General features: G+C 39.6%; 3 protein-coding genes across 6 annotated transcripts in view; 2 read left to right on the forward strand and 1 right to left on the reverse strand.

Moving 5' to 3' along the window:
- mipol1 (mirror-image polydactyly 1) overlaps positions 1-8,225 on the forward strand; it is a 94,438-nt gene extending 86,213 nt beyond the window's left edge. For all 4 annotated transcript variants that reach the window (XM_081347727.1, XM_081347729.1, XM_081347726.1 and 1 more), the window contains exon 14: positions 5,943-8,225. In XM_081347727.1, the coding sequence (XP_081203853.1) occupies positions 5,943-6,009 (67 nt within the window). In that variant the 3' untranslated portion in view covers positions 6,010-8,225. The remainder of the gene's footprint in view (positions 1-5,942) is intronic.
- A 2,686-nt stretch (positions 8,226-10,911) lies between these two features.
- foxa1 (forkhead box A1) lies at positions 10,912-13,663 on the reverse strand. The gene is made up of 2 exons (XM_081393936.1): positions 13,351-13,663; positions 10,912-12,620 (listed from the first exon to the last, which is right to left on the reverse strand). Exons 1-2 carry the CDS (start codon positions 13,420-13,422, stop codon positions 11,406-11,408), a joined length of 1,287 nt encoding a protein of 428 aa, XP_081250062.1. The 5' UTR covers positions 13,423-13,663; the 3' UTR covers positions 10,912-11,405.
- ttc6 (tetratricopeptide repeat domain 6) overlaps positions 11,435-22,428 on the forward strand; it is a 45,799-nt gene continuing 34,805 nt past the window's right edge. Inside the window, exons 1-7 of the mRNA XM_081347833.1 lie at positions 11,435-11,827; positions 11,949-12,150; positions 15,637-15,722; positions 16,389-16,459; positions 16,582-17,310; positions 20,600-20,779; positions 20,929-21,059. Of these exons, the coding sequence (XP_081203959.1) occupies positions 16,591-17,310; positions 20,600-20,779; positions 20,929-21,059 (1,031 nt within the window). The 5' untranslated portion in view covers positions 11,435-11,827; positions 11,949-12,150; positions 15,637-15,722; positions 16,389-16,459; positions 16,582-16,590. The remainder of the gene's footprint in view (positions 11,828-11,948; positions 12,151-15,636; positions 15,723-16,388; positions 16,460-16,581; positions 17,311-20,599; positions 20,780-20,928; positions 21,060-22,428) is intronic.

A 22,428-nucleotide genomic window follows, 5' to 3' on the forward strand; every position in this document is an offset into this window, starting at 1 on the left:
CAGTAAGAATCCAAGCAGCTTGGTGAAAAAAGGTCCACTGTTGGAGCAATCATTAGAAAATGGAAGAAGCTAAACATGACTGTCAATCTCCCTTGGACTGGGGCTCCATGCAAGATCTCACCTCGTGGGGTCTCAATGATCCTAAGAAAGGTGAGAAATCAGCCCAAAACTACACAGGAGGAGCTGGTCAATGACCTGAAAAGAGCTGGGACCACCGTTTCCAAGGTTACTGTTGGTAATACACTAAGGCTCAATCCCAATTCACCCCTTGCCCCTACCCCTTGGCCCTACCCCTCCGTTTAGCGCGTTCCCGTAAAGGGGTAGGGCTGTCTCAATTCTCTTTTGGTTGGAGGGGTTGGGGTAAGGGGAAGGGCCAGATAGCCCTTGAAACGAAGATTTTTCGGGACCGCACTTCAAATGAAGGGGTATGAGAAATGTACCTGCATACACCGCCTACAGAGGCAACATGACTGCCAATAATCATTTTCTTTATGTCACATTCAATCTAGTGTTTACGGTCATGTTCTTCAAAGAAACGGTTGCAAAAAAATCGTTAAAGTTCGTTAACAATATGACGCGTGTAAAAAGCAAAAGTTTGAAGCGAAGTAAACGCGCGAATGAGGCAAATTCGCGTCCACCGCGCCGCGCTAAACGCCTCATTCGCGCTGCAAGACCTCCAGACGCGCGTAAACGCGTCTTAACATTGAAATGACTCGCGCCAGACACTCTATTCGCGTTTGGTGTTAACGCAGCATTAGGTGTCGAAGATATCATCATCTCCGTTGTTTTCTGCAAACTTCAGAAGAAAGATGCAAAAAAATAGCTGTAACTCACGCAAGACTACAGCTGACGACGGCATCTTGGAAGTTTGTGATAAATATTGGCGCATCTCCTGTGACGTAGGCGCTAGCTACGATGTATAATGACATGTAACGGTGTAGTAGTGGTGTCCCATTTCTTAGGGGAATATTTTCACCCCTACGCCTTGACACTCTGTTTCAAGGGGTAGGGGCAGGCGAAGGGGTAGGGGTAAAATAGTATTGGGATTGAGCCTAAGACGTCATGGTTTGAAATCATGCATGGCAAGGAAGGTTCCCCTGCTTAAACCAGCACATGTCAAGGCCAGTCTTAAGTTTGCCAATGACCATTTGGATGATCCAGAGGAGTCATGGGAGAAAGTCATGTGGTCAGATGAGACCAAAATATAACTTTTTGGTCATAATTCCACTAAACGTGTTTGGAGGAAGAAGAATGATGAGTACCATCCCAAGAACACCATTCCTACTGTGAAGCATGGGGGTGGTAGCATCCTGCTTTGGGGGTGTTTTTCTGCACATGGGACAGGGCGACTACACTGTATTAAGGAGAGGATGACCGGGGCCATGTATTGCGAGATTTTGGGGAACAACCTCCTTCCCTCAGTTAGAGCATTGAAGATGGGTCGAGGCTGGGTCTTCCAACATGACAATGACCCGAAGCACACAGCCAGGATAACCAAGGAGTGGCTCTGTAAGAAGCATATCAAGGTTCTGGCGTGGCCTAGCCAGTCTCCAGACCTAAACCCAATAGAGAATCTTTGGAGGGAGCTCAAACTCCGTGTTTCTCAGCGACAGCCCAGAAACCTGACTGATCTAGAGAAGATCAGTGTTGGAGAGTGGGCCAAAATCCCTCCTGCAGTGTGTGCAAACCTGGTGAAAAACTACAGGAAACGTTTGACCTCTGTAATTGCAGACAAAGGCTACTGTACCAAATATTAACATTGATTTTCTCAGGTGTTCAAATACTTATTTTCAGCTGTATCATACAAATAAATAGTTAAAAAATCATGCATTGTGATTTCTGGATTTTTTTTTAGATTATGTCTCTCACAGTGGACATGCACCTACGATGACAATTTCAGACACCTCCATGATTTCTAAGTGGGAGAACTTGCAAAATAGCAGGGTGTTCAAATACTTATTTTCCTCGATGTATAACAGCTTCAACTCTTCTGGGAAGGCTTTCCACAAGGTTTAGGAGTGTGTTAATGGGAATTTTCGACCATTCTTCCAGAAGCGCATTTGTGAGGTCAGGCACTGATGTTGGACGAGAAGGCCTGGCTCACAGTCTCCACTCTTATTCATCCCTAAGGTGTTCTGTCGGGATGAGGTCAGGACTCTGTGCAAGCCAGTCAAGTTCCTCCACACCAAACTCGCTCATCCATGTCTTTATGGACTTTGCTTTGTGCACTGGTGTGCAGTCATGTTGGAATAGGAAGGGGCCATCCTCAAACTGTTTCCACAAAGTTGGGAGCATAAAATTGTCCAAAATGTCTTGGTATGCTGAAGCGTTAAGAGTTCCTTTCACTGGAACTAAGGGGCCAAGCCCAACCCCTGAAAAACAACCCCACACCACAATCCCCCGCCACCAAACTTTACTCTTGGCACAATGCAGTCAGGCAAGTACCGTTCTCCTGGCAAACACCAAACCCAGACTCGTCCATCGGATTGCCAGTCAGAGAAGCGTGATTCGTAACTCCAGAGAACACGTTTTTACACCACTGCATCCGACGCTTTGCATTGCACTTGGTGATGTAAGGCTTGGATGCAGCTGCTTGGCCATAGAAACCCATTCCATGAAGCTCTCTACGCATTGTTCTTGAGCTATTCTGAAGGCCACACAAAGTTTGAGGTCTGTAGCTATTGACTTTGCAGAAAGTTGCAGACTTCTGTACACTATGCACCTCAGCATGCACTGACCCCGCTCTGTGATTTTACGTGGCCTATCACTTCTTGGCTGAGTTGTTGTTGTTTCCTATTGCTTCCACTTTGTTATAATACCACTAACAGTTGACCGTGGAATATTTAGTAGTGAGGAAATTTTATGAATGGACTTATTGCACAGATGGCAACCTATCACGGTACCGTGCTTAAATTCACAGAGCTCCTGAGAGCGACCCATTATTTCACAAATGTGCTTGATTTTATACAACTGAGGCCATGGAAGTGATTGGAACACTTGAATTCAATGATTTGGAGGGATGTCCCAATACTTTTGCCAATATAGTGTACCTTACGGGACTACTGAACCATTTAGGGGTAAATAAGGTACAAAGATGTCCCTTGAGGGTAGTCCCAGTGACAAGCCCTAAAGGTACAATATTTAGTTGAATATGCAATATTAGTTGTATGCAAAAGTATGTGAAGATTATTCAAAAAATATTATTCAAAAGTCCCCCAATAAATAATGGGGTGAGTAAATGTGACAGAATTTGGAACAACTTTTACTCCGAGTCCTCGCAATAATGATGGTTAGGGTTGAGGTGACTGCAATTTTTTCTTATAGAGCAAAGGATAACATAAGTGTGAGCATCTACGTGCATACATAACTGGGATTGTCTGCAGTAGGCGAAGGGAACAGCACCGGTCACACCTGACCGCTAGCTGACATTCAGATGGATGCCCTGCACTCACCGGGCTCCGGGTGGCCTGTGGGAAGCCGCTCTGACGTGGGCCTCGTCGCACGGCTGTGAGAAGAATGCAGGGGTGATGCGATCGGCCTCGAGGGGAGGAGGAAGCCCAGCGCCGGGCCAGAATGTGGCACCTGAGTGCCGTTCCTGCAGGCCCATTGACGGAGGAGCTGAGCTGAATGTCTAATGACCTGCTGAATCAAATTTGGCCATGAGAAGCACACAAAGGACCTTTTCATTGGCCCGACGGCCCACAAATGGGCTGCGGCTTGTGTGTCCCATCACGCTGCAGTCTCGCAGGCTCTTCTGTCTGGCACAGCGAGGGCCGACCCTCCTCAGCGGCCTTTTTTTTTTTTTTGTGCCGTTTTGCTTCCTGTGCAATGCTAAAAACCCATCTATAGTTTGCTGGAGTTATAAGCGAGATCTTTCATGTTAGGGTTTTTGTCAGGCATTGTCGTGGGATAATTATAGATTACAAACAGGATCTTTTTTTGCATTGAAACACGGATATGTTGTCGTGCCATACATAAAACGTGCTGTTGTTTAGAATTTATGCACGGCTGCTGTTTACTCTGTGTTATTTGAGCTGGAATTGTTGGTTTTGCGACTCTGTGAATTCTTAATCGGGATTTGCGCTTTTGCCGGCTCTTCCCTCGCGTGTATGTTTGGGTTTACGGCCACTCTCTGCAAACAGTGTTCACCAAATCCTCCCCAGCCCGCAGGCACACCTTGGAGATCCTGCCACGGAAAAAGGCAGACCTGTTAATTGTGCAAACATGACAGGGAGGCTAATGAATATATTTAAAACGCTAAAAATTTGCACACAAGGGGGAAAGGTGTTTCCGTGCATGTTTATGGAGGCGAGAGAGAGACAGTTTTGTGGTGCCTGTCTGCATGTTTGTGTGTGTGTGATATGAAGGCTGTTTGCTTGTGTATATATGCTCGTGTGCCTGGCCTGTTCATTTAGCAACAATGACCTTTTATAAATATTAGTCTGTGGTTTTGAACCATCCCCTCCCCCCCATCTTCCCTCCGTTTCTCTCGGCCACAGAGCCTCTGAGAAATACATATGGTCCTGCGGCTGCTCTTCGATCTCTCTGTACGGGAAAACAGGTGGAGACTTCGGCAGGAGTTAGGCTTGGGTCAGACCGCTCCCATATGCTCACTTGATAAGACTGAGAAACCTCAGTAGACAATACTAGCACTGGGTATGCTAAGCACATCTTATCAGCTCTGATAGAGCTGGGCTGTTTTTAGTGCTCGCTTTGTTGTTGTAAGCTTGCTTGAACTAAATTTGATTGTGAATACCTATAGCTCTTTATTTTATTTTATTTTAACAATCCTGAGCTCTCTACAACCTACTGCTATTTTTGTGCATGATGTTTATTTATATAATTAATTTATTTAATTTTTAACTTCCAAGTCTGGTTTTTAGATCACTGAGTAAGTACTGAAAAAATGGCTCTGAATATTATTGAGAATAGGAAAAAAAGACAATGTAAACTCTAGTTAGTTAATTTATGCTTTGTATAACATAAATCAGTCACATTGAAAATTGCATACAGTTTTCATTTGTCTTTAACCTTTTAGTTTGAGATTTACTTACATTCAATTTATATTTAATGCATTTTAATCATATATATATATATATATATATATATATATATATATATATATAATATTCAAGCTAATAATAAAATTGTAATCTACTTTTATTTATATAATTTATATTAATAGAAATTGAAAATTATGCATAGTTTTCATTTTGTCTGTCACCTTTAATTTGGGATTTGTTTACATTTAATTTATATTTAATGCATTTTAATCACACATACACACACACACACATATATTAAGATTTTTTTCTTAATATCCAAGCTAATAATTTATATATAAATGAAACTAATTCATATAATTTGTTATTGTAACTGAGTTTCAATTTATTTTGCTATATATATATTAAAAGGTCTGATTTCATTATTATTATTTTTTTATCATCACATAAATTTCCATCTTATCACATCATTTTAAGTAATGTCAGAGATTCAGAAGATTGTCTTTTTGAAGCAGAACCAGCGTTTGTTTGGATGGAGAGAAGCAGGACTGCTCTCATTCCCCATTATTCATCTGCTCCCAAAGAATCCCTTCACCCATCTAGATCTCCCTCCATTTCCACAGAGTCTCTGGGATCATCACCCTCATAAGCACAGGTTTACTCACCCCGACCAATCACATGACACCACACATGGGCTTCTGTTTGCCAGAGTAAAGGCAGGCGGATATTTGGAGGATTTGGGCATTGACACCAGCATGGATGTCTCACCCACTTTAAGAAGTGTCTACATCCATTCTCCGTATCTTTCCGTTCCTCAAAGAGCGCCCTTGTGTGAGGAGAAAACAGCCAAGAGCTGGCCTGCATTTGTCTTGCTCTTCTTTCATTTACACACTTACTCACTTATTTCTGCTTTCCCTCTCTCTGTTTTTCCTTTCTCAGGTTGGAGCGGTTGGTGGAGGTGTTACGGAAGAAAGTGGGCACTGGCAGCGTCCGAAAAGTCATCTGACTGACTGGCCGTCGGGCGACCCGAGCAGACGGCCACATCTGGTGACCAGGCTGAAGCGTTTAACTCTGAGCAAACAGCCGAAGCCTGGCCTGGGCAAACACAGGCTGGAAGTGGCGTTCTTTCTCTCAGCCCTGTTCTCATTCCAGCCCATGCTCAGAAACGCCATCGTAAATGTTTAACCACATTCTCTCCGCAGTCACCAATGAAACTACCGCTGCCAGTAGTTTTTCCTACTAATCCAAAGGTTTTCTTTCTTCTCCTCTCGGTCGATTTTTACTTACAGTGTGACGTTAAGTCCGGTTAAACGAGAGAAATTTGATTGGACAATTACTTTTGTGAGGTACTGAGACTTTTTTTTTTTTTTCTCCATATAAAGCCAGCTATTTTTGGACCAAGCTGGGATTTTTTATTTCATTTTATTGAATTTGTTTACAGACTATAGATATTTAAAAAAAAAATCCCAAATTAATAAAGGGAGTTAAAACAACAGTATACAGTGTATCAGTCAACACGATCAGTATTTATGAACATGAAAAGCTTGTTGAGTGTTATTTGATGATACATTTATTTTGTGCTTATCAATTAGATGTTGAAAATAGAAAGTATCAAATAAATCCATCAAATGTATTAAAAATAATCAAATCAAACTGTGCAGTCCACTTATAGAGAATATCGTTTATTTGTTTAATCGGTTTACATGACCCAAAAACACCCTTATTTATTCGGTTTTTTTATTCTTTAATTGAATTCATTTGAAACGAGTCTTTTTGAGGACAAATATATATTGGGTTTTTTCTTTTCTTATTAAAATTATTTCAAAACAACAAAAACGTGTCTAAACATAACTATTTAATCTAACCTGTAAATAATGCTTTTTAATTCAAGTTGAATATTATAATTATTCTTTCATTCTAATACTTTGTAATATGTTCTTAAATGTTTGTTGTTTATTGTTATAAATTCATATCCTGAATATTTAGTATTAAAAAAAACGCAAAAATATTTTTTTGAAGAACTAAATCAGATATACAGTATATTGTGGGAATGACAATATATGTTTTTTATGTAAAATATTTACTAAAAAAACATGATGATTCTTTGAATTCTTCGCTGTGGGTCCCTTTTCATGCTGATCATTTACAAACATGAAATGGGCTAAAGAGATCTGTCGACCTTTACCAACAACTAGATACCCCAAACAATTATATAAGCACGGTTTATGTTGTCTTTCCCTGTCCGTCCTTCAGCAGAGCTGTTCTTCAGCCTGATCGATTATGTACTCAGAAATATGTTAGATGCAGCGGTGAATAAAGAAAAGGCTGTTTAGGCCAGACGTGCCGCTGAGTGTCCCACCCCTCAAATAAACGCCGACACCAAGACAAGCTTGTCGATTTTCCTCCTATAGGTTACCGTGGAGATGGCTCAACCTGGGTGTCCCCACACATCCCTATGGAAAACACTTGCCCTTTGATGGTGCAACTTTTTTTCTTTTCTTTTTTCTCGAGACGAAAACTTTTGTTTTGAGATGTGCATTCTTAAATGATTTGTTTGAGGTGTGCGTGTTTTAAGTGACTTGTTTGATATGTGGGTGTGGAGGCTCGAGTCTGTGTTTATTGTGGCATGTGGAGTGAAATGCCCCATTACCACCCCCCAAATTCAGCGTGCGTGATCATCGACTTACAAAAAAACTTTTATACGCTTTAATTAAAACCGTGTTTCGGCTGCACATATTGAATGACCCTCAGAGAAAAGCACCACTGATCCGGTTGCTATAACGACACCAAATATTTCAAGCTCTCTCTTTTTCTCTGTCTGCTTCTCTCCTTCTCATAGTAGCTGTTTATTTATACAAATATAGTTAGTTATTTTTTTCCCAGGTTCTAATCGAGCTGATAAATGTGTGTTGGTTTTGATGTTAAATGATGCATTATTGAATCAGATAACCATCAAATTGACTGAGATACATTACTTTAATTCTAAATGTGTGGCTAATAATACACTGCAAAAAAATTATTGTTGGTTTAACTTAAAAAAGTAGCCCTAAGTAACATGGGTGCCTTAATTTTGTGTTTGTAGTTAATACGATGCAGGAGATTGGGTTAATCAACAGAAACTCAAAATATGATGTTATCTAAACATAAATTGTCAAAGTTGATTTAACAAAAGAAAAAAATGAGTTGATTTCATAGAAGAAAAATAAAATTGTCATAAATCATGATTTTTTTTTATTTTTATAGTGTATAAATATTAGTTTGGGCCAGTTTGCCATTTCACAATAGCCTGATTAATCATCTTATTTGCCATCATAATACATAAGTGAAATTGCAAGGCAATTCTTTTTTGCATTAATCTTTCAAATGCTTTATTCTTAAAACTTGTAAATGGCCATTGAGTAATACATTATATATATATTATATATAGGCTACTGTAAAAAAAACAAAAACTGCCTTAAATTTCTAAGTACAATCAACTTGGATGTTTAAGTAATTTCAACTTAAATTCCATTAAACTGACTTTTAAAAAATGAGTTGAATCTTGTATAACTTAATTTTTTTTAAATTGCTTAACTTATTTTAATGAGTTAAAGCAATATGAAAACAATTCATATTAATTGTATTTATTATTCGATATAAATATATAAGCAAACAAAATATATATCAACGAGAAATGCATTCTAGGTTTATTGCGTCCGCCACAATGAAACTCCAAAAGAAACCAACTGGCTGTTTCTCTCCAAATCCCCTGCTGGAGAATAATGAAGACACAAAACAGGGGAGTGCGAGACCACCAACCTGACATAGTCGATGCATATTAGAGGGGCACAAAGCTCTAATAAACTTCTCCCGTATCATTTTTAATGGAAAAGCAGCTGCTTCTAAAGCTGATGTCGGATAGAGATCTCTCCCTCTTCTCTCTCGCCCTTTGAAAGCCCCTTTCTTTCTTTCGTGTGCGTGTGATTCTGGAAGGGTATTGCTTTGCTCTTTTCGTTGGCCAAGCACAATTGTGTTATTGGAGATAATTAATTCAATCCCCATCAGAAGGTATTAGGAGCGCCTTGGCCCTGTAGTGCTTTTCCAAACTCAGAATGAAAAGAGGGAGAAGAAAGGTCTACGGGTAGACCCGCTGATGGGCGCTTTGAACTAAAGGGCCGTGTTCATTGTTGTCGAAATTTTGCTCCATAAGGCTGAAGAAAGCGCCAGAGCTTTTGATGGGGCAACGAGAAATGCCACATAAGTTTGAACACTGCCTGCTGATCGCATATGTTAAGTCTGGCTCGTTTAAAGACGCGCGCTATGATTGCACAATGTAACGTAAAGGTCGCGTTATAGAAATAAAACCTTTCGGATGTTGCTCCGTACAATCACTGCCCCAATCACAATCAATAAAATTCCCATACAAATTAGAGCATATCTAAATTAGACCCATGCATGTCAATATTTAAATGATGTGATTATATAGGGAATGAATGCGGAGTTCGTTAACCCTGACAGTAGCCTACGTTCGTTAAGAGGTTTTCCCAAAAACGTGTTAAATAATATTTATGTTGCTTCTTAGATTTTCAAGACCGCACGTTAATAATGCTTTGGTTTCCATCATAAAGATTTATAAATGATTTCAAGAAAGCAATGTTTCCGATAAAGCATTTGATTGAGGACCAAATATAGCCTACACAATCAAATTTCACCTAACTGCTGCGACATATTAACTCGATCGTGGTGCAACGTAGTTTTCCACATAATCGATCATAATGATTTCGCTAAAATTATTAGAATCAGCGGTACAATATTTTACATTTGTATTTTATTTATAGGCTAGTTATATTTCGATGTGCATCTCAATTAATCAAGGCCACATTTTATTTTTGTAAGCTGGTAAATTCTGTTATATTTACACATTTCTTTTAGTTAATAAAATATAAAGCAATCAGTTTTATAATGCACCTGTCATGCGCATGAGAGAAGGTCATTTAGATTATTCAAACATGTTATTAAATCTGTGATTTTACCATCAAAAAGTATGCAATTTTATTTATAGTTTTATTTTTTTTATTTTACAAATCTTAGTATCGATTATTGACAATGGTAACTTTACCATCTTTAATTGGGCTAAATATCTCTGTCGCGAGCTCTAATTCGATATCACATAAATTGACCGCACCGGACACTAATTTTGGAAACAAAATGTGGTCTTAATTTTTAATTTGAATTAAAAAAATAAAAGGCAGAAATATTAAGCTATATAACTTTATTTTATATAGGCTGCACATATCGAGATTTCTCAAGCCTGAAGTCAATTATCCATTTTATTTACGCATCGGGGGGGAATTACAAGATAATTAAATGAATTTCACGGCTACTCAGCCAAAATGCGTGTGTACAAAATACCATGATCAAAGTCAAATCTGTTCAGGTTCACGTGCCCATCATGTAGGTTACGCTCCACAAAAAGATGATTTGGCCTCTCTATGATATTGTTTAAAATCCCATTTAAAACGAGATCGGATCTTTTATGAAGCGAGTCTTTGAGGCTGCGCGTGTGTTAGACTTGGATTTTCTCTTGGTCTTTTACCAACATCAAGTCAAAACCAGACGGGCTCAGCCAAAAGCTGGCTTTGAGAGCAGACAGCCTATATTAAAGAATTTAATCGGATTCAAAATAGCATCTATTTCTATTTTATTTCAGGTATTATTGAAGCGAGCGTGCATTGACTGGACATAAAATAATGCACCAAAAAAAGAGAATCAATTATTTCTAAAAAGGAAATGAAATAAAATCATGTATTCTTAAAAAAAAAAAAAGTTTTCAACCAATAGTCTTGGGATAATTGCTAATGTAATTTCACTAAGAAAAAAAATGCATGCATGAACCTCTTTGTATAAAAATGTCACAAACGTTTTGCTTGATTAAGAAATACATATTTTATTCACAATGCATTTCCACCTCGGATTAATTTATTTCAATACAAGATTGGGAAGTGTTTTTTTTTTGTTTTTTGTTTTTTTTTTTAGTGTTTTTTTTTTTTTGTCCAAACGAGGTAAGTAAACCCCAAAAATAATGAGTAAAATGACAACATTCAAATACATCTGCAACAGACAAGGGGCTTCGCTTTTATACCAGCAACAAGACCAAAAGTTGACCTTCATTCGTGCACGTTGTAACAATGGGGAACTACAAGTTTGGGCTGGATCACAACAAGTATTTTACAAGCTCAAAAATGATTTTAAATACACTAGCAATGATTTGTAACTGGGATATACAGTCATTGGAAACACTTTACAATATTTTATTATACACATACACATTTTGTTATATTTTAAAGTAACAGTTCTTTTTGCACCAAGTGCATGCAAAAAAAATAAAATAAAGTTTTATTCCCCCCATTAGTCGGCAACTGACTAAGACGTATTAAGAACAGGCCTGGAATACACACCTTGGTAGTAAGAGGCCTCTAAAGCCGAAGGGTCCATGCTGGCTCTCCCGGCCATGGGCAAGCTGGAAGACATCCCTGAGCCATAGGAGGAATATTGCAACGCTTGTTCATAGGCTTTCAATTCCAGTTTATGCTGTTGCTCTGAAGAGGACATTAAATTATTGATGGAAAACGGGTGGTTGAAGGAGTAATGAGGGTCTCCTTTGAGGTGCAGCTGGGGTTCGTGGGCCATAGAGTGCAGCGAGGACAGGGACGTGGACACGGGGTGCACCTGTGGGCCGGTGCTCTTCAGTTCAGAGTTAGCGGTGCTACCGCTCCTGTGGTCCAAACTGGGAGGACTGGACGACTGGTTCGAGGAGGTTATGGAGCTGGAGTCCAGATGCACAGGTTTGCTGCTGGCGCTGTCACTGGCCGGTGAGCCAGAGCCGCTCGAATGCTCTCTCTTTCCGTCAGACCTCTTTCCATCGGGTAACTTTTTGTCGCATTTAAAGCGCTTCTGTCTTCGCAGGTAACAGCCATTCTCAAACATATTCCCAGAATCTGGATGCAGGGCCCAGTAGGAGCCTTTTCCCGGCTTGTCGGGTGACCTGGACACTTTGACGAAACAGTCGTTGAAGGATAACGAGTGTCTGATGGAGTTCTGCCACCTTTGCTGGTTCTGACGGTAGTAGGGGAACAGGTCCATTATCCACTGGTAAATCTCACTCAAGGTAAGCATTTTGCTGGGTGCCTGCTGGATGGCCATCGTGATGAGGGAGATGTAGGAGTAGGGCGGTTTGGCGTGCGGGTAACTTCTCCTGAAGGTCTTGTTGTCTCTGGCCCGGTTGAGGTTGGGTTGCGCGTATGTCATGGAGCTCATGGTGGGGCTCATGCTGGAGTAGGGGTTCAGCGCGTTCATGGAGCTGTGCTGAGCCGTCATGGCGTTCAGGTTGGACGGGCTGAGCGCGGTGCCCATGCTCGACACGCCGCCGCCCATTCCGTTCATGTGGCCGGTGGCGCCCGGGGGCATCCCGGCCATGGTGCCCGGGCTCAGACCGGCACTCAGCGCTGGGTTCGCATAGGACATGTTAAAAGAACTGGAAGTCATATTCCCACTGGTGGACATGCTCATGTAACTGTTCATATTATTCATGGAGCTCAGCCCAGCGTTCATGCTGCTGTTCGTCATGGGAGAATAGACCTAAAAGAAAGAAAGACATCGTAATATACATTTGTATTCAGCACTCTTATTCGTACAGAGTGTAGTAATTTAGCATCTTTTCTCTAAGACAATAATGTAGCCTAGTTTCCCCCCTTTTTTTCTTTTACAAAAAATAGTTAAATAAAAAATATATTTATTGAAAGAAAAACACCATAAAACATTGTGAGAACGTACATTTGGATTTTGAATCTAGAATCAGATTCTTTTTAAAATAACGAAATATTGAATGTGGATTCGCTGATGCACGTGACGGTTGAAATAAAAACGTAGTGCTTTCACCGCGTTTAATTTAATTAAATGTTGCCTAATTTTGCAATGACTCAAATTGAACGAGGCAAAACAGAATCTTGCAATGGAAATGTGTGACACATAATCGATAATAAATTGAATAAAAGTAGCTCAGTCAGATAACAATTTCAGATCTCTATAGAAAATGATGTTTTAAAAAATCTTCCAAGACTATTGTGACTATTGTCACTTGCAATGGCATCACTACTGCCACCAAGTGGGTTGATCAATGGCTGATATTTTCTTCAGCTCCAGACAACAATTCTTTAGAATATGTTTTACATTTAATTCCTCCGTTTTAAAAGTGGTTTAGCGTACGCCTCAGTTTGAGTCTGTTGATCTATTATTCGCTTGCATGCAGATACAAACTTTCTGGCTATCCCAGCAGCTCAGAGTGGCAGTAATAAGAATAGTCTCTCACCTCTTGTGCATCATTATAGTAGCTGCTCCAGTCTGGAGTTTCGTGTCCTTCCATTTTCACTGCACCTAACATTATGGAGGAAATCCGCAGCTCGTGCACATGCAGTTCCAGACTCACAGCGCGCGCGTGTGTGAGTGTAGGTGTGCGTGTGCGTCCTGGCACCGCGCGCAGTCACTGGTGGGATGTTGTGCGTGGCTTTGGGTAAAGTGAGGAAATGTTGGGACCGAACTGGAGATCTTCCCCTGCCTGTTACGTAGAACACGGTACAGCCCACTTTCTGTGTCTTATTTGCCTGGATCTCTCTCCTGCTTCCAGGAACACGTCTACTCTGCTGTTTTTAAATAGGAACGACCCGTGTGTTTTATTGCACAATACTATTACCTGTAAAAAGGTTAAAAAAACGAATCATCTTTTAATTTAAACTCTATTAGAATAAACACATTATGATGAATAATATTGAATTTCCGATACATTTTTGGCACATTGTATTTTTAATGTAATTTTAAATGGAAACATTTTAAATTATTTCAGGATTTTATTATATTATTTTTTTCTTTTCTTTCTTTCCCCCCCCCCCAAAATAAGGGTAGGACTTTATAGCTTTAATTAATGAATCCAGCATTATAATGTTAGGCCTATAAAAAAATTAGTTAAGTTAATTATGAATTCAAATGAAATGAGTGATCTTGTAAAGTGTAATATAATATAATTAATGTAATAGTAATATTATATATTATGTAACATATTAAGTTATATCTTTCAGCAATTTTAGAAAACATTAATGATGTTCATACAAATCATATGAATCTAACTAGGCCTTTTTGAATATACGTATATATTGATTTAATGCTATGAATAGTGACTTGCAATGATTTTACATTTAAAATTACATCTTTCTAATCCATAATATAGAATGTTATTATAAAGTGTTATCAGATAATCACAAAAAATATGTGAATGCTGTATATTTAAATATCAAAATGTACATTCTATCATAACTATAGGCCTGTTTGAACAGTTTATTTAAATAATAGGTTACTTAACAAATGTATTTCATTTGTGAATGTCAGAAATGGTGTCACCAAGAAGCTTCACAGAATAGCAGAAGAAATATTACCAACTTGCAATAACTTTGCAGCCTATTCACTTTGGTACTGAAGCCAGGTGTTTAGGAAGGGACTGGAAACCCCACCATCTCCCTCCTTTTATTTCTCAGATGAACAAGAGGTCACATTTCCCAGTGTACACCTGCTAATGAGCAAATGACAGCCCTGATCATCCACTTACAGCGGATTATCTCCAGTGATCTCTCACACCATTAGAGCACAGATCGATTCCTCACAGGACGGAGGGAAATGGCCCTTGAAGCAAAGAACATTAGACCATGTCAAAGCCCCCATGAGACAGACCGAGAGAGAGGGAGAGGGAGAGAGAGGTAGAGGGGTAGAGGGAGCGATATAGCGATCAGGACTGTCTTGTCAGTAGATTAAATGCATGATTTATAAAATAATAGGCCTATAAAACAAACAGTGCATTTTATTAGATAGGCCTATGTTATGCTATACTAAAAATCTTTTTTTTTTTTTTGTGCAGCAATTTTGTGTTCTTATCAAAAAAACAAACAAAAAAATGGCAAGGTTATTTGGAGATAATAAAGTTCTTCAGATCAGTATTTAAAGTTATGGTTTTCTTGAGAACTAGAGAGTAAAAAGTACTTTTGTGGATTTTAAAATCAAAATTAGAATGTAAAACCATTCTGATTCTAATTGGAACCTTTATTTTGAATGCACATTTAATCTGTTAAATCTTTTTCTCTCTCTCTCTCTCTCTCTCTCTATTGTGTGTAAATAGAAAGGCATCTTTGCACTATAGCTCACCATGATTATACCATTTCAGTTTGTTCTGCAAATCTGAACATTTGAGCCACTCTTTTATTGGCATCGATTGCTTCAAAAAGAACCTTTAACATTCATGGAACCTTTCCGTTCCACTAAAGGTTCTTTATAGTTTAAAAGGATTAGATTTTTAGAATGTTCTTCGCACTAAGGGGGGACATTATTCTTTTTACAACTGCTCACTGAAGGTTTTATGCTGGGAACCGAAAATGGTTCTTCAATGTATTGATGCTAAAACACCTATTTGGGACCTTTATTTTTTAGAGTGTGGTTGAAGGGTTTTATTGCCGTTCTAGCAGCCAGTAAGTGCTATATGCGTAAAAAATGCATGCATGAAAAAAAAAATTAACATCAAGATAATTATCTACCTGATCATGATCTTATTGTGCAGATTTTCACTGGGAGCCCTGGCACGCGCACGGGAACGGTCGGTTGCTAGGAGACGCTGCCTGGCGTTTCTCTGTTTGAGTTTCTGAGGTAAAAAGCTGCAGTTATTTTTCAGCAAATAGTTAGAACAATTTTATTTGAAGTAGATTTTCAGGCGGGAATACATAAATGAAAAGGTAAGGTGCTTTTAAAGATTACATTTTTAATGATTTATTAAGATTTATTGTGTCACAGCACGAAAAGAGCAACTTTTGAGCAAGCGGGCTAGCAGGCTAACTATAGCGTCCATAGCTTTTTGAACTGAAAAACTGCCGTTTCTGTTCTTTCGAAACTATTTTCGTTACTACTAACTTACGTGTTTTTTATTTATGCAGTGAGAATGTATAATGATTATTTCATGGGAGTCAGAAAAGAAAATGAGGATAAATAATAAACATTGAAAAATAGCTCGAACTGAACTGTTGGACAAATTCACGTAAATTTTATTTTAAAAATATTTTGCAAATATAACGCTAGCTCTTTTACCAGTTTCCACATAAATGTTATTGCTTATTTATTAAATGAGGCAACACGTATTTCTTCTAATTTTAAGCGTATTTGTTTTAAAAATCGTACTGTATAATGTGATGAATAGCCTAATAAAATATATTGCTGGTTTAACTTAAAAAAATAAGTCAGCTGGTTCATTAAAATAAAAGATTTAAGTTAATACAATGAAGATTGATTTAATAGAAAAGTTTCCTTTTTGATTTCCAGGATTTCCAGTAACGTATACGAAACACTTATGAATTCAGTCAGAACAGAAGGCTTCCTCCTTACCTTGCCAGGTAAGACCTGTCATCACAGATTTACCTCCCATCCTGACAAAACCCAGCTGTGTTGAGTCTCAAATAGACTTTCACTTTCCTCTCCTCTGCAAACTGCCCTCTAAATCCATGTCTCAACAAAGACCAACAAAATGAGCCGGGGTCAGAGCACAAGCCCAAACATTTCCTCCATTGACAAATCCGTAAACACAATGGCTCTTCCAAAACTTAAAGCCAGGCATGGGATTGTCAGAAAGCCAGTCATAGCCTCTCTCGCAGGGACCACCAAAGCAGTATCCTTGTCCCAAAGGCCACAACCTCCTGCTAAGCCCAGATCAGAGTGGTCCTTATCAGCAGGTGGATCTTACAAACTTCACACACTTGCTCAGCGGGTCTCAGGTGAGAAGAAATCCTCCAGCGCTCACCAGTCCACTATCTGTGAAAGACAGAATCGGCGGGACTCGGGCAGCTCTAATGACAATGAGGCATCAAGCTCTGTGAATTCAGCACAGAATGGGAATATAGGAGTGCAGAGAGGAAAGACTGAACAATTCTGGGAGCCTCATGAGCATCAAACTCTCTCCAAACACACCAGCTCCCAGAGTCACACCAGCAGCGCTGGCTCCAGCTCCATCCAAAGTGTCAAATCCACCTCTGATCTGCTGGAGGAAGCCAGAACTATTGCTGGACTCCAGCAGCCAGATGAGGTTGACCAGCAGAGGGCGCCAAATGAGAGCTTGGCAGACTCATTAGTGATGGAAAGTGGGCACACACCTGTGGTAGAGGATGACAGTGCTGCAACTTTCTCTGACCAAGCAACGGTACATTCGATCGAAAGAGAAGCTGGAAACAACTGCAGCTCTGATGATGAGGTTAGCTGTTTATTTTATTATTTTATTTTATTTTATATGGAATATTGAACACACAGCTGCAACTCTGATGATGAGGTTACCAGCTATTTATTAATTTATTATTACCAGCTAAGCACCAAAGGTGCGTAGGCACTTGGCACCTATTGTATCTGTTAGTCTTCTTCTTCTTCTTCTTCTTCTTCTTCTTCTTCTTCTTCTTCTTCTTCTTCCGCTCTTGAGTCTATGGCAGCCTGTAAAACCGCTTGTGGGAATATGATGAAATTTGGCACACAGAGGACAGTCTGAACATTAACTAGTCAAGTCATCTTTATTTTTATAGCGCTTTATACAATACAGATTGTTTCAAAGCAACTTTACCGTGATAAACAGAAAAATAATGATTCAATGATGCAAACATATTCTGCAGCTCTAAAAAGAAAAGGAAAAAAAGAGTAATTTTTCAGCTAAAGTCAGTTAGTTCAGTGTTAAACCAGTTCCATTCTAAAGATAATCAGGTATTAAATTACAGTAGTTCAATTCAGCTATAAAGCAGCTCTGCAGAAAAAAGTGATGATATTATCCAGCTCAGTTCAGTTTTCATCAAATAGTGTCAGTGCAGTCATGTCAATAATATTATTGACTATTAAGTGTCCCCAATTAAGCAAGCCAGAGGCAACAGTGGCAAGGAAGCCAAACTCCATAAGGTGACAGAATGGAGATTTTTTTGGGGGGCGAGACCAGGCTCAGTTGGGGAACCAGTTCTCCTCTGGCCAAACGGAGCATCCTGGGCCCTGTCCCAAATGGCACCCTAAGCACTCGAGGTCTTCCTACGAGTCCGCACTTTCATGACGTAACGCCTCTTTGACTGCTGGGAAGATGTCTGCTGTAGAGTTTTCTTCAGTGCGAGCTCAGCAAAAGTGCGGTTTGAGGGTGCATATCAACTGCAAAGGGGGCGCTTGCGAGCACTCTTCTGAAACCTAACATGACAAATGGGACACTCTACGGTGTCATGGACTTAACGGACACACGAATGCGGCAGCCATTGTAACTCCACAAGACCTGTGCTGCGTTCCAGTCCACTTTTAGACACGCACTTGCGAACTTCCCTAAGTTCGGGGGAATCCCCGCCGCCATTTTGAAGTGCGTTCCACTTCAAGTGGACGAGGAAAGTTTATATGGACAGACCCTCGTTCCCTCGATTAGGACAGAGGGAGCGAGTCTACTTCATATGTACACTTCAGGCACCTATATGTCCCACAATGCAGTACGATTGTGCGTCACCACAGATCTTGTCTAATCACCACCACTACAAACAACTATTTTTTTTTTATAGAAAACAACCCAAACACCATATACATTTGGATGCTGCATTAAACAAATTCTTAAAGGGAAAACAAATGTAAATAATAAATCAACTACATAGCTGATTCCAAGTGATCAAGGGCTTAGGACGTTCCAATTCAGCTCATTGCAGTTTCCGCCAGTAGTGGGCACTCGCAATTACGTACATCCGAGTGAACGAGACGGAGGGAAGTTAGCAAGTGAAGGGCATGACAATTTTGGACTGGAATGCAGCACGAAAGTGCATATGAAGTCTGCCATTTGGGACAGGGCCTTGGTGTCATTTAATTCCAGGCTGCAGCTGGAAGCAAATTTGGAGTCTCTAACTCATTCTCTAGTGCAGTGGTTCTCAATCCTGGTCCTGGGGACCCACAACTCTGCACATTTTATATGTCTCCTTTATCTGACACACCCAGTTCAGTTCAGAGCTCTTTCCTAACGAGATGATGATCTGAATCAGGTGTGTTAAATGAGGGAGACATACAAACTGTGCAGAGCTGTGGGTCCCCAGGACCAGGATTGAGAACCACTGCTCTAGTGCCACCAACTGTCCAAAGTTGCTAATACCTTTTGATAGATTTGATAGATAATAGATTTTTTTTTGCATCCTAATTCACCTTCTTATACTATGCCCTAGAAGTATGTACTGTTTTAGAAACAGTACACACTTTTGAGTGTGTCACAGAAGAGTAGGCAAGTTTTGGGACATACTACTTCGTCACAACTGCGTCTTTAACGGACAGCTCTGTCATTTAGGTACACGCATCCTGTCACCATAAACTGGCCTGTCAATCATCTTGTCACAGTTAAAATCCTCCACTTTAAGTTAATTTCGGAGAGAAATATTAGCTGCACGTTAATCTGCCAGTCGTGGGTCTTTCACGTGGAGAACTCTCCTCATGTGTTTGTATTTTGCATAATAATGCATTTAAGTTTATGACCAAACATATTGTGGCGAGCAGGACAAGGCCGAGGGCCGTGAGAGAGAGGCACGAGGCCGGTGGTGTGATTACTGATGAGCGACACCTGCGCAACGCACCGGTCTCGTATGTCTCACGGAGGAGCGGAAGCATAAAGGAGGAGCGACGACAGTGAAGAGTGAGAGAGGACAGGCCTGGACTTATGTTGTGGTTTTTATGTTTTATTATGTGACAGCAGTCGTCCGTGAGGGGCTGCTATCTTTTACTTTCGTTTTGTATTTGTTTTATTTTTATTAAATATATAAACACATTAAATATGTTTGAATGTTCGCCGGTACCCGCCTCCTCCTTACCGGGTTTCGGCACCAGTGTAATGCAGTTCAGATGTTATGGAAAGAAGGAGGCGAGAGTAATCACACCACCGGCCTCGTGACGCTCTCTCATGGCCCTCGGCCTAGTCCTGCTCGCCACACATATCTTTACAGAAGTTCACAATGCTGTTGCAGATGAAATATGGAAATATGTGGATAACATCAAATAAATATATATTTTCTTCTGGTTAGATACCGATTATTAATCACTCAAACCCCTTTTTATAAAACGGATTGGTTGAGCCGCGTTCGAAGCCGTTGTAAATTACTCAACAAACATACACCGGTGACCGCATTACATTATTACTGCGCAACTGCCGTTTGTGATTCTTTGTTGCTACATGCATTTACTATGCAAGATTATCCAAACTGCTTAGGGACAGCGTCAGTCTGCAAAGCATAAATCTTTCATCTGAATCACTGCGATAAAACATGACAAGTGTAACATAACAGTAAAATAATTCTAAGGGTAGCTGTCAGTTTTAGAAACCCCAGAGGCAACAAAGGAGCAACACTTGTTTGCTTTTCGAGGTGAGCTAGTGGCGACAATATATTGTATGAAGAGTCATTGCAGTGAGGACTTTTGTAGCATTTCCTATTAGTACATCTTGATGGGTAAAGTCATAGGCTTGGAATGACAATGGTGTTAAAGGAATGCTCATGTGTATTTTCCTTCAGGGGCCAACTCAAAGGGACACATCAGTACCACACGTCTGTCTGCCAAAAGAAAAACGTTCCCCAAGACCAATGTGCCATCCATCTGTGTCATCTGGTGTCTACAAGATAGCTGAGTCAGTTTTACAGAAGGACTCTGAGTTTGGCTCTGATGGTGGAGGACTCAAGGATCTGTTATCCCAGGTAAACTCATTACACACTAAGTTTGTTTTCAAATAACTTTTTGATAAATAAGTATGAGCAAAATTACAGATGTTCAATGTATTAAACATGAATGCTGCCACAATCCTTGTAATAGAAACTAGTTTGTGTATATTTTTTATATTTTTAAGGTGACCAATGAAGATATAATAATGGCCCATGGATATAGCTTGACTCCGATTCAGAGAGCTGAAAGGACATCCCGTCAGACCAAAACCATTCAAGGCCTTTCACTACTTGCAACGTGGACACCTAAAAAAGAGTATAAAAGATCTAAAATATTTTGTGACATACTGTGGCCATAAGTATTTGGACACTCAAGCCATACTTATTGAATGCATTTAGTTGCATTCAATCACAAACTATCAAAGAAAGTGTCATCCGTGCTTAAATGAAGCAGGATCTTTATTTTTAATCACTGACGATTTTTAGTGGATGTATCAGCACAGGCGTCCCCACAGGTCTAGTTCATCACATTAACTACGGACATATTCCACTAACCCTTTAAGTGTCCAATTCTTTTTTGTTCTATATTGCATCATTTCAAACCTAACAAATACTTCTTCTTTTTTTTGGTGAAAATGTGCTAATGCTATCCTTTGTGAAAAAAAAAATGAAAAAAAGAAAGCATACTTTTAAAAAGAGTACTCAATACAGACATATTATACTTTACATTCGGTTCGCACAGAGTACATTCTATTAATGTTTTCTGACCATTAATAGCATGTAATATGTAATTAAATGAAAATGTTTTATTGTTGAAATTTATATTAAATGCAATTAGTTGACCTAAATATACATTAAAATTAACATACTTCTTTAAAGCATCACAAAAGATTATTAAAACTTAATGATTTTGTAATACACTTTAATTTTAATGCACTTTAAAGTAAAACAAATTAAAAGTATACATTAAATGTGCAGTACTTAAGTGTATTAAAAAAGCAATCATGAAAGTGCACTCTCTTTAATTACACTTAAGTGGCATTCTATTTCATTAAAATTATATGTAAGTACAGTTTTAAAAATATACATACTACAAGTGCACATTCAACACAATTAAGCACATTTCTTTTTCACTAGGGATGGTCCTTTTAAAATAGATGTAGTTTTGATGTTTTGCATATAATGCATTGCCATTCAGACACTGAGTAAGACGTCAATGTCCAAATACTTTTGAGGCTGCTATATACTTAGTTTTATGCATAATGACACTAAAGTTCACTAATCTATGTGTTGATATATTGGCATGTTCCACTTGCTATCAGCATGTCAATCTCTCAACGCGTCACTAGCGGAAGAGCGCAGAGGGTGGCCTTGGACGCAAATGATCATCTAGTTTCACGCTACCTGAGAAGAGCGTCCAAAAGCTGTCATCAGCTCCCCCTCAGCTCTATTTAGGGAGCAGTAACACAGCGAGTAATTGCCCCGTCACTTACTCCACTCATCTGTGCTGCGGGTCTGTCTGGAGCCAGCGCACCCACGCATCCCTCCTCCCAACCTCTCCAGCACTCACCTGAGAGCTGATAACGCAAGATTTACTACCTGCACGGCTGGACCTGCGCCACTCCCTCGCTCTTGAAAAAGGGCCTTTTAATTACTAGCTTTTTCCAGTCACGAGGGTCACTGAA

The sequence above is a fragment of the Scardinius erythrophthalmus genome, assembly GCF_964197995.2.
Source record: "Scardinius erythrophthalmus genome assembly, chromosome: 19".
NCBI lineage: Eukaryota > Metazoa > Chordata > Actinopteri > Cypriniformes > Leuciscidae > Scardinius > Scardinius erythrophthalmus.

Excerpts from the sequence above, each read along its gene's own strand:
- foxa1 (XM_081393936.1), bottom strand. The coding sequence starts at position 13,422 with ATGTTAGGTGCAGTGAAAATGGAAGGACACGAAACTCCAGACTGGAGC. Across the intron at positions 12,621-13,350 it reads ACTATAATGATGCACAAGAG|GTCTATTCTCCCATGACGAA; the intron begins GTGAGAGACTAT and ends TCTTTCTTTTAG.